The sequence below is a fragment of the Aythya fuligula genome, chromosome 1 (genome assembly GCF_009819795.1).
Source record: "Aythya fuligula isolate bAytFul2 chromosome 1, bAytFul2.pri, whole genome shotgun sequence".
Lineage (NCBI taxonomy): Eukaryota > Metazoa > Chordata > Aves > Anseriformes > Anatidae > Aythya > Aythya fuligula.
The window spans coordinates 80,880,299-80,895,026 of record NC_045559.1 but is presented as its reverse complement, the minus strand read 5'-3'; the positions used below and the strand labels follow the sequence as shown (position 1 = coordinate 80,895,026).

Here is a 14,728-nt window from a genome sequence, read left to right as displayed (position 1 = left end):
AATCATCTTTCAAGGCAAACACTGCATAATATTTCTCCTTGTCTGTTCTCCTCTTATCTCTGAAGATTTTGTTCACCATGCAAAATAGAAACATGAGAAAGGATTCACTAAAATTATTTGAAAATTTTATGCAGAACTAAGGAATGGTGAGGAACTTCAGGGGAAAAAGAGACTAGAAAGAGCTTCATCTCATGGGGCAGCTCCACTGAGCTGAAAACTGGGCAGATGTGAAAAAGCAGTTACTGTAAGGTCAAATGTCTTGGACAGCAGAGTGATGATGCTGTGCTTGATCATTTCAAGATGATCATACCCTGTTCCTAGTAATTTTATTTTATTTTATTTTATTGTATTGTATTGTATTTGCACAGTTTTCTGTGTCTTCTCCCATTTGTCCCTTGAGCCAAGGCTTTGTGTATACAAAATGTGCCAAAGAACCGTACCTGTTGGAGCTCCACTGATGTTCTCAAAAAGCCACAGCAAGCTGGCTTCTGTGGGATCACTTTCCAGGTCCAACCTCTAAGATAAATTAAGATAAGAACGGGCTTGCTAGTTGTTAGGACTCTCTTAATTCTGAATTCTCTGATAAAAGTAGTTTTTCATGGAAAATGTAGGTTTCTTTTTCTGGAAAAGAAACATTACTTGCCATGCCCTATTTTAGAAATATACGAGTTCTCAAAGCTAAAATGAATGAAGCTTCTCAAGTGTTCAGTGAGTCCCCGTTCACATAGCTGGTAACAATACTGGTGTATCCTAGTGTGGGGCAACCAGCATGAAGTTCTGCCTGGTCCTTCACTTGAAAATATGGCTGGCTGGCTACTGGTAACCTGCAGTGGGCCTCTATCCTTGTGCACATTGCATAATATGCATAACTATTATATTCACAAAAACAGATTAAGTGTGTAGTTTAAGCTGGTGCACTATCAGATAACTCTGCTACGGAGGCATTAAGGTGCTTCCCCCATGGCTACTCAACAGATGATCTTCATAGGAATGATCTGGGATGTGGGAGGTGCGTGTGTGTCCTAGGACAGAAACAAAGCTGATATTTAGGAGGAACAGACTGTGATGCAAGCTTCAAATCTAAATATTTCAGTGCCAGCAGATGAATTCAGACTGGAGGAAAATCAGCTGAAATGGGAGGGTGGGGTGTTTTCCCCACATTTCTTAGGGAAATCTGGCTTTCAGTGATGGATTTTGATCTTGTGTCTCTTTTTTACTCCTTTTTACTCCAACAGTTCCGTAAAGATAATGAAATGTCACCAACCGTGTCCTGCATTTGTGTCAGAGAAGCAAATTTCAGCCAAAGTTGTATTGCTTCTAAATTGAGCTGCCAGTTAAACATGTGTTTAGATTAATATAATTTAATCAAATTTCAAGATTAGATTAACTTAATCTTCAAGTCTGGATTTCCCAGCACTTGCAGTTGAGTCATATGAGTCAAGAAGAACGTAGGAGTGATACAATTTCAGAAGAATGTGTTTGTTTTGTTTTTTTCTCCCCCCCCTTTTCTTTTCTTCTGCTCAGAGATTGCCTCTGAAATTTTGAGATGATCTGAGCCTCTCCAAATATGGCAACTTTCCACGTTAACCAGTAATTGAATACATTCAGAGCTAATGCCAGGGTTTGAGACATCTGAGTGATCAGATTCGAGGTGGAGTTTGTTATGCTTGCAAATAAGTGGAAAACAAGCTAGGAAAAAAGAAAAATATACGTGAGCCAAGATCAGTGAGACAAAGAGTGTTAAGGAATTAGGACCAGATCTGGCAGCCTGGTAAAAGCAAGGCTGCCACGGCTCCTTGCTCCCAGGTGCAGCCGCAAACAAGGCTGAGCCTGTATTCTCAGTAGTCACATGCATGAAAACACGTATATACACCATACATGTATATATGTATACATATATGCACATATATACGTATACGTACATATATACATATCTAAGTATATATACTTAGATAACACGCCTGCTACACAGATCCACACAAACACAGAGCAGTTACATGAACACAAACAGCACCTCATTCTGTTCTCCTCCCCGACTGAGCACCATGGAAGTCTAGTGGGAAATATATATATATATACATATATATATATATATAATGAGGTCCTTTCCAACCCCTACAATTCTGTGATTCTGTGATAATGCATATAAATACATATAAGTGTGTGTGTGTACCAGGTAGCTCCATCTAGCATTCGAGTTCACTCTCGATCCCAGTCTCCCCAGTTGCTAGCACCAAGGCCTCTCTGGGAGCTCTCTGGGATTCCCCTGGTCGCTCCAAAAAGCAAGTGCTCCTTTATAAACATCCTACAAACATGTACACACCCAAAGTGGAGAGTTCCTCACCCAGGAAAGGAGTCAGTAGTTGGAGTCACTGGCATGTAAGGACTGAGCGTCCTGATGAGGCACGTACTGGCTGGCCAGCCAGTGCTTCTACATGGGACAGAAACTTTCTTCTCCTTATCCCTCCATTTTCCCACACTCCTTCCTCCCCAAGTGACCCGGATTCTTCCATTTCCCCACCTTTGATTACTTCCTAAACTTCTCATCACGAGTCCCGTGCAAACCCCAAGCACTTCCCCTGCCTCCTGCGTGCCCCCGTGCACGGCAGCACCGCCCTGCCCCGCTCTGCCACCTCTCCCCCCGCTGGCTCCACACCTGGACAATGGCGCTGATGGCCCTCGGGGGCAGGGAGCCGCAGTGTCACATCCTCCCAGGCCTTAATCTGCCTCCCCCCCTGCCGTGAGCCCTTTGATGGGCTGATGGCTGCCGTGATGGCCCTGCGAGCAGCTGGGGCAGGGGCTATTGTGTGTCACCCCCTCTCCCACCGCCATTGTCTCCTCGGGGGGTGTGAGGACGAGCTTTTATCACGTAGCCCCAGAGAGAGGAATGCGCATTTTTCTCCTTGTCCCTTTACACAGCAGCCCTGCTGCTGCAGCAGCACAGAAAGACCCGTGAGGGGACACTGCCACCTCACCTGAACTGTGTACATATATATACGTGTGTGTGTGTATGCTTGTGTCGCACCTCTTAAATATTAAAAATGCTTTTAATAGGTGTTGTATACTCATGAGCCTTATCTGGGCTGTAAATTCCTGTTAGCCTGCCTGTGGTCAGCGAGAAACAGCAGAAACGGAATCAAAACGTTGACGCTGGAGTTCCTCAGAAGTGGGTGGCGGCGGGGGCGGTGGCAGCAAACCTCGTGCTGAAAAAACAGCACGAGCCAGCTGGCTTCCCTCCTGCCCCAACCGTTTCCAAAATTTTGGAGGAATCCGAGTTCGGCAGAGTCCTCGTGCTGCTTGAGGACGCCGATTTGGCTCAGAAAAACACGGGTTTTGAGACCAAAGGCGGCCACACCCCCAGCTTTGCCCCCATGGCTTATAGGTGTGATGTAAACATATGTGTATATACATATTTACTTGTACACATTTACTTGTCCCATGCGTATGTGTAAGCAAAATAACCAGAAAGTCACGTTTCCCCCCCCCCCCCGTGGTGCGACACCCCCCTGAGGTGCCGCCCGGCCCCGCCCCGCCCCGCGCACGCCCATAAATGCGGCCCCGCTGGCCGGGCGCGCACGCAGGCGCCGCAGTGGGCAGGGCCGGCAGCGGGTGCGCGAGGAGCGGAGCGGAGCGGGGTCCGTTAGGCGCGGGGAGCCGTTGGGCGGCCGAGATGGCCGACAAGAAGGTGGGTGCCGTGAGGGGGGAAGCAGCCCCGTCTGACGGGGAAAGGTTGTTATAATAATGTTATTAAGGGTTATGTTAAAGGCTGGGGTTATTTCTGTGTTTGTTGGGGAAGGATGGGTTTTTAATATTATTATTATTTGGGGGGTAGCGTGTTTGTGAAAGCTGGTTGATTTTTATTTTTATTTTTATTTTTTTTTATTTTTTTTATTTATTTATTTATTTTTTTTTTACTATTTGGAAAGGGAGTGAGGATTGATTCGCGTGTCCCCGCGGTTGATTGCTATCGATCCGATTAACGTGTGCGTGGTTAGTTGGTATCGGTCCAATTCACGTGTGCGCGGCTGCCGCCCGGATGGAGGAGATGAGAATAGGGATGGGGATAGGGATGGGATGGGGATGGGATGAGGCGGCGCCGCGGCCGGCGTTAAAACCGTTACTCGGCTCTGGAGATCGGGCCGGCCCCCCCTGCCCCTCCGGAGCCCTGCAGCGGGTGGGCGCCGTGCCCGGGGGCCGGGGGTCGGTGCCCGTGCCCGGGGGGGTGTGTGGGGGGTGCTCCCGTCACGGAGACGCCGTCCCCAGCGCCATGTTGGCGAGAGCGGCGTGGGGGTGAGGAGGGGAAGGAGGCAGCAGCACCGCAAGGTCGCCCGGGTCTCGTCAGGACATCCCGGGGGGGTTCAACAAGTTGCGCCGCTCCAGGATGCGGTGAAGGGCGTGGGAGGTACCTCCCATGTGGCGCGAGGGGAAGGGTGGTGGGTGAGTGCTCTGCTGGTGCCCAGACCTCCGCCTTGGTTGGGGTGGATGTAGCTGCGTTGTTTCTGATTGCTGTTTGCGTTTTGGGAAGCGAGGCACCGCGAGCAGTAACAAATGGTCCATACATTGGCTCGTGGTCTGGCTGGCTGGGGGGGCTGGGTCTGGCCATGTGATGTCTTGGGTGGTGTGATGCCGGGCAGGAGATGGAGATGAATAAGCGGCGATGTTCCGGAAAACGCATTACGAAAGGCGGTAGTAGAACCAACCTCATCACTGCCTTGTATATGTGCCATGAGGGCAAGATATGCCTCCAGAGCAGGTACCCTGTAGACCCTGCTACCCCCAGAAGAAAAAAGTCGACTGTAACCACTGCTAGCTATGACAAAGCAGAGCTTTGAGGGGAAAGATTCCCTTCTGTTGAGTCACTGTGCTGGAAGTAGTGGACAGCTGGGCTTTGTCATCCCCTTTGGTATATCAGCTATGGGGCGCCTAGCCTGGAGTCCCAAAAGTGCTTAGATGTCTTAATTGCCTTTTAGTGGCACCCATGTGCTTTGGAAAAGCTGTGTCCTTGTGGTTTTGCGCCACAACTTGTCCTCTAAAATGAGGGGAACAGTCACAGGGTGGCAGAGAAAAGGCTTGGATCCTCTGGGGTATGTTCAGGTGTGAATTGTACCATGGGAATCATCTGCCCCATGCAAGAACATGGGGTCTTGTGTCCTCTGCCTGCAGCATTAACCTTAGTAGGAAGTGACCTCAAACTGAGATACTTAAATGATACAGGCAGGGGAAGTCATGCATGAGAACAGTTTCCTCAATTTCTGCTTACTGAGGCCTAGCTGGTAGCTTTGCAGGAGTGTGCAGGCCAGAAGCACCTACATGCATGGCTTAAAAGATTGGCAGGGGGTGGTGTGAGCCCTGGCAGCCTTGGGAACTGCCACTTCTGGAGCGAGCTGGAAAATGAGAAATTGGAGAAACTGTGACAGTGGGCCCCATGGCTTTGCATCTGCCCTGCCAGCCTTAGGAGAATAACTGGAAAGATTTGGAAAGGGAAGGGGACTGTTAAAACTTCTAGAAAAGCTTACAGTCCCTCTTGAGACAAGCATGTGCTTTCAAATAGTGCCAAATTAGGCACTGGCAGTGTAAGTTCCAATTCCTGAGTCACCTGTTCCCCCCTGTCTCCCTAACAGAGCTGGCTTAAATGTTGGATTTAAAAAAAAAAAAGTGTCAGATGTTTTTTACTGACAGTTTAATTTCTCAGTCTTTGGGACTTGTGCAGGTTGGAGCTGTTTCCTTGATGGCTGTAAGGCTCAGCAGTTTTTTAATTTTAATAAATAAAATTTACATACCCTCAAATTCCAGGGGCTGTGCTTTATTAAAAAAATCAAGTATTGACTCAGTGTCAAGACAAATAAAGGGAGAAGGTTGGCACCCTAGGCTCCTGTGCTTATGTGCCTTGGGGCAGGGCTGGGAAGTTCTAGCCTGGGAAAAGCAGACCTGCTGCTGAAGAGGGCAAGTGTTGAGTGACTGCCAGTGTAGACCTGGTGCAGATCTAAGAATGTATGGGGGGGGGTGGGGAGAAGGGGGCAGTGGCTTTCTCGGTTGGCATGAGGAGGAGTCTGACCCTTGTTTCATGATCAGCAAAATCTTTTCTATAAAGCAAATCAGCCCAAAATAACAGCCACTAATGGAGGCAGTGTTTTCATTATTAATGAGCTGAGAATAGTTGAATGTCAGGATTTATAAACATTGGTCAGGTCCTTCTCACAGTCACCAAACTCTTTGCTGTCCAGTTGCACCTCTGTTTCCAGGGTCTCTGTTACTGGTACATACCCTCTCTAGATAGAACCATGTTCCATAGCTCCAGGTACAGCTGCATCTTCTGTTTGTGCTCAAGTTGTGTAGAAAGCATGAATAAACAAATTAACCAAGCAATTGTCTTTTCTTTCAGAAAATTACTGCACCCCTTATCTATGCTGTTACTATTGCTGCTATTGGATCTCTCCAATTTGGGTACAACACTGGTGTCATCAATGCTCCTGAGAAGGTAAGAAGGAGGATGGGTGAAATGGGGAAAAATACGGATATGAGGCTGATGAAGAAAAAAGGCATAGAAAAGGGGGGGAGCTGTCTATCAAGCAGCTAATAGTTTGGTTCTGGTTTTTGAAGTGAAGGAAGAGATTCAGAGGACAAAGAAGGTACTAGAAAGGAGAAAGCAGAGAATTTAATTAGGAGTGCAGAATGTCTAGATAAAGAAGGGTCCATCTGCCATTTTCTGGAACATCAGCCACTTCAGGGCTAGCAGTTTTAACCCACCTCCTTCCCTTTTAGGGCATGAGAGGAGAAGAAACATAATTTGATTCTTCTGTTTTAAATGCTGCCATGTGCTACCCTGCTCTCCAATCTGTCACAAATTGATTAACTCTCTAGACTGTTGTATGGGTCAGGGGATGAGGCAGGATGTTCTGAGTCAGAATGAACCAGCTGGGGCAGAAGGTAAGTAGTGAGCAGTGTACAGAAATGAGCTGAGAAGGTTGGTAGAGGTTACAGTTGCTCTGGTTTCTCTCAGGGGCCATCTCTCAGACTTCCTCAGTTGAAATGCAGATTTAGTGCTTATAAAAGAGTTGTGACTGGGGTATTTTTGACAAAATAATGTTTGCACCATAAAAAAGAAGAAAAGATGAAGTAAATGAGAAACGTGGTTTTCTTGCACTAAGATGGTTCCTCAGGAACTGAGTCACTAATACCACATCCACCCCATCTCCAGGAATAGATGTCACATCACATGCTGGTGAGGGGGGTGGATGCCCCTCCCTAGCTAATGTCCTGCTGCCCTCTGCTGGGAGCAGGTGTTCTGAGGCTGCATCTCCTTCCTCTTATTACCAAAGAGCATGCCTCAAATTGGAAATGGCACTGCTGCTGGGTTTTTGCTGTTGCCATAAATGTTCCCCTCCATTCTCTGGTTGTGTTTTTCCCTCTTGCTCTCATCTCAACCTTAAACATCAGCAGTGACTCACATCTAGAAACATCATCGATGCTTTCCAGTCAGTGAAACAATCCCTCCTGCATCATTCTGCTTCTGGTCTCTGAACTTCTTGAATTTTTAATTTCTGATTTTTCTGTCTTGATCTTTGCTTTGTGTGCCTTCTTGACTTGCTGCATCCTTTTAATCTTTTGTCCTGTTCTTGCTGCTTGACTCCATGAAAACAGAAGACTACAGAAATATTCTCCCCCCACCCAGTACAAAATGCCTCTCACAGGATTGTAACCCACTTTACCCACCTGGCTTTTCTTGCAGATCATCCAGGCCTTCTACAACAGAACTTTGTACCAACGGAATGGAGAGCCTGCCTCTCCAGAGCTTCTTACTTCATTATGGTCCCTTTCTGTGGCTATCTTCTCAGTGGGAGGTATGATCGGCTCCTTCTCAGTCAGCCTTTTCGTCAATCGATTTGGCAGGTAAGTTGGGAGGAGGAATCCAAGCAATTAGTGACTTCCCATTTAGCACTGGAGTTCTGGGGAGAAAGGGGGAGGAAGAATGCATGGGCTGTGAAAAAGAAGTGGTTGCAGGTCAAGGCAGGAGCTGAATGGGAATTGCTGTTCTTTTCCTGCTCCCAAGATGAGGGTTATGGGTAGCTTTATGCTCTTCCCCATGGCTTTCCCACACTATTTCTAGTTAAAGCTCAATCTTGTTACCTTTACCCTGGCAGGAGGAACTCCATGCTGCTGGTGAACGTCTTGGCTTTTGCTGGTGGTGCTCTCATGGCCTTAGCCAAGACTGCAAAGTCCGTGGAGATGCTGATCATTGGGCGCTTCATTATCGGCCTCTTCTGCGGTCTCTGCACTGGCTTTGTACCCATGTATATCAGTGAGGTCTCACCCACCAGCCTCCGTGGAGCGTTTGGAACCCTCAACCAGCTGGGCATTGTTGTAGGCATCCTGGTGGCCCAGGTAGGCTTGACAAACTTGATCTTGTACTTAGGGGAAAGGTCAGGTGAGGGACTGAGAGCTTGTGAAGTGCCATTTGCCATCGAGTACAATATTTTGTCCTGTTATACTTTGTGGCATAGAGGTAAGGAATTAGCAGACTTAAATCATCTTTTCTCTCCATTTCATGGGTAGATCTTTGGCCTGAAGGGGATCATGGGGACTGAAGCACTTTGGCCACTGCTTTTGGGGTTCACTGTCATCCCAGCAGTCCTACAGTGTGTGGCTCTTCTGTTCTGCCCTGAGAGCCCCCGCTTCCTGTTGATCAACAAGATGGAGGAAGAGAAAGCACAAGCAGGTAAGAACTCATTTCTGAAGGGGCAGGGCTGTGTTGTGGCTCCTAGCCTGCCCTGGGCTTGAGTGGGAGGCTGGGATTACCTTTAGAGCCTGTGGTAGACAAGGGTGTGATTCCCAGAGGGCACCAGACCTGCCTTCCCATCCTTTAGATTGCACTGATGCCAGGAATTTTGAGAAACCTGGCATCCCAACAGACTCCTTGATAGGATTAAGAAATTGGGAGTGGCAACTGGCCTGATGGGATGAAGCAGGACCTGCTGATGCAGCTCTGTTGGCTCCTCCTGAGTGGCAGGAAATAAACTGATGTTTAACAATGAGCTTGGAGGGTTTCCTTCTCCTACCACAGAGGGATGAAACCAGCTCTGGAAAGTGTATGAACAGAATTAGGAATCAAATGCAAGTTAGGAGCACAAATTACATGAACAGTGCCTGGGTTTGGTTTCCATGGTGATTGCAGCACCCTGAATTCTGGTTTAAAAAGATGAGCAACAGCTACATGTAGAGGCTCTTTCCCACAAAGCAGGACCAAACACTGACTTGGTTGGTGATTCTGTCTTCCAAGCGTGCCCTCCCGGAAACAGCAGTGTAGGGGTTGGGGGAATCTCCTGTCTGTGGGATTATTCTACCTTGCACTTCTGGATTTGTCCCTACAGTTCTCCAGAAGCTCCGTGGCACACAAGATGTGTCTCAAGACATCCTGGAGATGAAAGAAGAGAGTGCTAAAATGTCTCAGGAGAAGAAAGCAACTGTGCTAGAGCTCTTTCGTTCTCCAAACTATCGTCAAGCCATTATCATTGCCATCATTCTACAGCTCTCCCAGCAGCTCTCAGGCATCAATGCTGTGAGTTATCTTTCTCTCATTTTTGGGCCTCTGGCTATCCTTGTGGTTCAGAATAGTTGTGCACAACTAATTGTGACAGAACTAGGCTTGCAAAGACCTCTTTTCAGTTTTGACTGGAAAATCACAGAATCACAATACTACTTTTTGTGATACTGCAAGAAATTGCCAAAATTAAACATTATAGTGGCTTCCACTTTTCCCAGGCACCATGGCAAGGCATTGCAGCCATGCATCAAGTGAATGAAACTTGACTGGAAGCATGCTGTTTCGTGCTGTTGAGTGCTTTTATACTGCTGAGTGCCTGTTGAGACCCTCTCATTATTCAGAGAATGAGGAACACACTCATAAGCGCTAGAATTGTTATGTCATCTGACTTTGGCTTCTGCTTCTCTTTGTAGGTATTCTATTATTCTACAGGGATTTTTGAACGAGCTGGTATCACAGAGCCTGTGTATGCTACCATTGGAGCTGGTGTGGTAAACACAGTCTTCACTGTTGTATCGGTAAGTAGAACAGGTCCTTCTGAGAGAAATAACTTGTCCGCATGGGATCTTTGGGGGGGATGTGATTAAAGATAACTAGCTATGCTGTGGCAAAGCAGTGGGCTAATTATTGGCATATAAAAGCAAAGAGCCCATCAAATGGGAGGGGGAAGGAGAAAAAGATCTGTTTTATGAGAGGTAGTGAAGGGTGAGGAGTGCTTGAGGGGAAGAGGGAGAATGATGATGAAAAAGGCAGTAGCAAGAACTGGATAAATGTATTGAAGAGAGCAGCCTGATAAACTGCACTGAGATCACTGCTGACACTGAGGACTTATGGATAGATTAAAGCAGTGCAGTTCACACTGGAGGGAGCCTCTTCTGTTCTTGCTGACAGTCACTGATTTTTCTTTCTGCTACATTTCCAGCTGTTCCTGGTGGAGCGTGCAGGACGCAGGACACTCCATTTAGTTGGTTTGGGTGGCATGGCTGTGTGTGCTGCTGTCATGACTATTGCTTTAGCTCTGAAGGTGAGTAATCGGTGTTTTTGTCCAGACTCCCTGCAGTGGGGGACCTTTAGGTCTGTAGCTGAGTAGAGGGCAGAATTGCAGGGCAAGGCAGGTACAGCTGGGGTTAGGGTGGAGCACGTGGTGGGGTACAGCATTCTTGCAGGAAGAACTGTGCTACAGTGTTCATAATATAACTATGAAAGTAGACCATGTTAATGGACATTGCATTATGCTGTGCCATGTTTGCTTCTCAAATTGAATTTGATAGTTTTGTTCCCTTGCAGGATGCTGTGAAATGGATCAGATACATCAGCATTGTTGCTACTTTCGGCTTTGTAGCCCTTTTTGAGGTTGGCCCTGGTCCTATCCCTTGGTTTATTGTGGCAGAACTCTTCAGTCAGGGCCCACGTCCTGCAGCCATGGCAGTGGCTGGTTGTTCAAACTGGACCTCTAATTTCCTGGTGGGAATGCTCTTCCCCTATGCAGAGGTAAGGACCTGGATTGCAAAGAACTGCAGGAGTGCTGCTGCATTGGAATAGGTGTTAAGAATGGTTGTGGAATCTCAACCCTTAGCATCCCGATCTCTTTGAAGTTGGCTCTGCTTTGACCAGAGGACTGGGACAATCTTTTATAGTGTTCTGGTTGATTTAGAGTGTGGCTGATCATATGTCCTGCTTGGCTACTGCTTGTAGCCTAGAGCCATCTTAATTTAAAAGCTTTCCTTTTAAAAGCTTTAATTTTGGTCACTTCAAGAGTGCTTAAAGCATCTCAGAAGCCTACATCAACCTGATCTTTAAAAAAAAAAAAAAATCTTGTTTGAGGACAATTCAATAAAGGGTGTTGGAGTTCTGATATGTTAACAGAAAATGACTTTGCATTTAGGCTTATGATTTTTTGCAAATTTAAAACCTGCTTTTGTTCTCATTGCAGAAACTATGTGGCCCCTATGTATTCCTTATCTTCCTTGTTTTCCTGGTCATCTTTTTCATCTTCACATACTTCAAAGTGCCAGAGACCAGGGGCAGGACATTTGAAGACATCTCCAGGGGCTTTGAAGGACAAGCAGAAACCAGCCCCACAACCTCACCACCTATGGAGAAAAACCCCATGGTGGAGATGAACAGCATTGAACCTGACAAAGAAGATGCCTAAGATTCATGATGCACCCCTTCTTTGACTCTTGGATCCTCGAAGAGTCATTAAAGGAATGAGCAAAGAAACAGTGAGAACTGGGACAATTTTTTTCCCCCAACTGCTGCTATTGTCTTTGCACCCACGTATTTCCTCCCCCCCCCGCCCCCTGCACTATTCTGCCAGGCTTACCAGCGTTAAGCAAATCTGATATGAAATCTCATTCTAAAAATACCAGAAGGTGCCTGGCACTCTAGCAAAAATAATCTCATCTTATCTGCCACAAACATCAGGTGAATGGACAACAGCTGGCAGTATTTTTGCTTTTCTCACCTGTAACTGCTATTTGGGATTAACGTACTTGTGCACGCAGTGACCATAATGTAACTTAAATACTATTTTTGTAGGGAGTTAAAGTTACATGCTAAACAAGTCCCCTGCCCTTGGAGTCTACTCTGTATGTGTGTGCAGTGTGCACTGGAATTTAAGAAGCCTACCAAAAAGCCATTTCCTAGCTTTTTCCTATCCAGTGTGCACTTTTTCAGCCTCAGGAAAAAGGGGACCAAGTTACATGCATATTTTTTCCTGTTCTTTTATTTTTTGTATAGACTGGGAACATACTTTTACTTAAGTTTATTTATTTGTATGTCACTTTGTAAATATTTATTTTTTTAATGGTGTACAAAAATGTACAGAATGAAATTGAAGATGTTTAAGACAAATAGCTATTCTAATGGAAGATGCTGTAGACTTGAGGTGCAATAAAATTGTGAAGGAGAAGAAATACAGTACCAAACAGTAAGGCAGGTGTGTTGGATGGTAGATCAGAGCCAATTTTGCACATCACCTTTCAAAGTTATTTCTGCCCTCTGGAAAGATTCAAATTGATCAGTACTGGTGAGAAGAGGCAAACTTGTTTATCAACCAAAATCCCTATGTCATTTGGGATGTTTTGAGTGGTGATATAATTTTTTTTTTTTTGGAGTGCTACTTGGAAAGTGTGGTATTGCAGCAAGGGGCTGTTGTTAGTTTATACGTCAGTTAAGCATTAGGGATGACTGAGGGTGGTAACTGCAAACCAGAAGGTGAGTTTTTTTTGTCTTTTCTTGCCTTTTTGACTTCTCTGCTATATTCCAGTAGGCCAGAAAGTCTGAAAATTGCAGATTGTGAAACATCTTTGGAATATAGTTTTTAACCTCATACAACTTATGTGACAATTATAAATACTGAAGGTGCATAATGTAACTCTTGTAGAACAACCAGTCAGTTACAGCATGTGTAAGGTTCTGCATCATAGAGATGCAGGAGTAGAGAGCAGAGCTACTGGAATATGTTAGCTTAGTCTGAAAGATCTATAGTACTCAGTCTACTGATTGGTTGTAGGTCAAATGTTTTTGCCCCTTGTGTCCTCTGGAAGATCTGCATGATGTTGCAATGCCCACCGTTGTCCAGTGTGTTGTGTAGACGTGTGCAACTGTGTAATATTGCCTGTTAGATGGGATATGGCAGACAAAAACGGTACATTGTAAGTAATGGTCTTCCCTTTGTCTCATTGCTAGGCAATCAAGTGTATGTACACAGTTATCGAGCTCTAGTTGCAAGCTATCACAGCTCATTTTAGGAAGGCAAAAAGTAACGCATGCAGTATCTTCTGTTATCAAGGGTTGGGACTGTTACTTCTCTGACTGCAGTGTTCTGAGTCTGGGCCTGCACAAGTGCTATCTAAAACCAGCAAAGGGATAGCTACAGTTTCAAGCTCCTGTTCTTAGACCTGCCTTTTTCATGGTCACAATCAAATTGAAATTTACCTGCAAACTCAGAGTTCATCACTGAACATCCTATAAAAGAAGCAAACCCCCAGATTTCAAGATGAGTAAGAGGAATTTAAAAAGGCTCCAAAAGGCAGAAGTGACCGCAAAATTGTGGTAGCATGTATAAACCAAACATTGACAACATTGTTTTGGAGCAGGTTAAAGTTCCAATCAAAGTATATTCTGGGAGTGCCTATGGCGTTTTCTGTAACTAGTGATGAGATTTTTTCACCTTCCCTAATGAGAAACAGTTGCAGAGATCAGTAAAACTTGCTGCTGTGAAATACTTCCTGTGATGTTACTTAAAATACTCCCACCTTTGCACAATGTTATTCTGTTACATCTGATTTTCCCTTGCTTTCCATCAGCCTTCTCTGTCAGGTATTTATTCCCAGAGGTATTATATGACTACCCTCACTTCCAACTTTCATATTTTGGCTCAGTTATACAGATTGTGCCCTTCCTTTAGGCCTCCAGCACTTGCAGAGATATTTCCATATGGACATCTGTGTTTTAGGAAACTCCCCCTACAGCTGTGCATAAGAGCATTCCCCACTTTGCATTAGAGATGTGTTGGCTTGGACCAAAATGTGTAGGTCTTCCTCACATGGTATCTCTTTGTTCTGTAATGGCGTTGTGGATATTTTGGATGGTTTTTATAAGCTTATTGTGACTGTTTAATGTTTTTAAAATAAAAGTTACAACCTTAACACTGGTTCTGGGTTTTATCTGTACCCTTTAGTTCTATTTCCTACTACTTTATCCTAGGTTGCATCCTGTAATGTTATAAGCTTCTGCTTGGCAGTCTCTGGCTAGCCCAGCATCCTGGATTTGCTGTTTTCTTCTAGTGGTGATGGCTGCTTCATGCTTAGTACCTTAATGAATTCCCGTATTCCTTTTTCTTAGTTAAGAATGTGTTGCTCTGATTCTTGTTAGCTCAAATCCCCTAAGCAGGGCCTTCAGTGATACTTTGCCAGTTTTTCTCAATAACATGTGGAGAGGAGAGTGCTTGGAGGTTAGAAATGCCTCCTTCCTGGCAAGGGACCTCTATGCCCCACTCAGGTTTTACATGTGTAAACACTGTTTTAAATACTGTTCTTAAATACTGTTCTGCAGTGGGTACGTGGAAGGAGCAGAGGGTGGCAAAGAATAAACCTTACTGCCTGGGGAGATGCCACTTGTCAGAAACTGCTCCCTTAGCTCAGGGGCTGTGGCATTCTTGACAGTGGCAAGTCTGAGCTG

At 45.6% G+C, this 14,728-nt stretch overlaps 1 protein-coding gene across 1 annotated transcript; it reads left to right on the top strand.

Annotated features, from left to right (window-relative positions):
• The first annotated feature begins 3,582 nt into the window (after positions 1–3,582).
• LOC116490167 (solute carrier family 2, facilitated glucose transporter member 3) lies at positions 3,583–14,201 on the top strand. The gene is made up of 10 exons (XM_032189138.1): positions 3,583–3,685; positions 6,383–6,478; positions 7,730–7,890; positions 8,142–8,382; positions 8,554–8,716; positions 9,369–9,556; positions 9,955–10,059; positions 10,464–10,565; positions 10,829–11,032; positions 11,475–14,201. Exons 1-10 carry the CDS (start codon positions 3,671–3,673, stop codon positions 11,694–11,696), a joined length of 1,497 nt encoding a protein of 498 aa, XP_032045029.1. The 5' UTR covers positions 3,583–3,670; the 3' UTR covers positions 11,697–14,201.
• The last annotated feature ends 527 nt before the right edge of the window (positions 14,202–14,728 follow it).

Coding starts and splice junctions, on each gene's coding strand:
- LOC116490167 (XM_032189138.1), top strand. Junction 6,479..7,729: donor TCATCAATGCTCCTGAGAAG/GTAAGAAGGAGG, acceptor CTTTTCTTGCAG/ATCATCCAGGCCTTCTACAA. Junction 9,557..9,954: donor AGCTCTCAGGCATCAATGCT/GTGAGTTATCTT, acceptor TTCTCTTTGTAG/GTATTCTATTATTCTACAGG.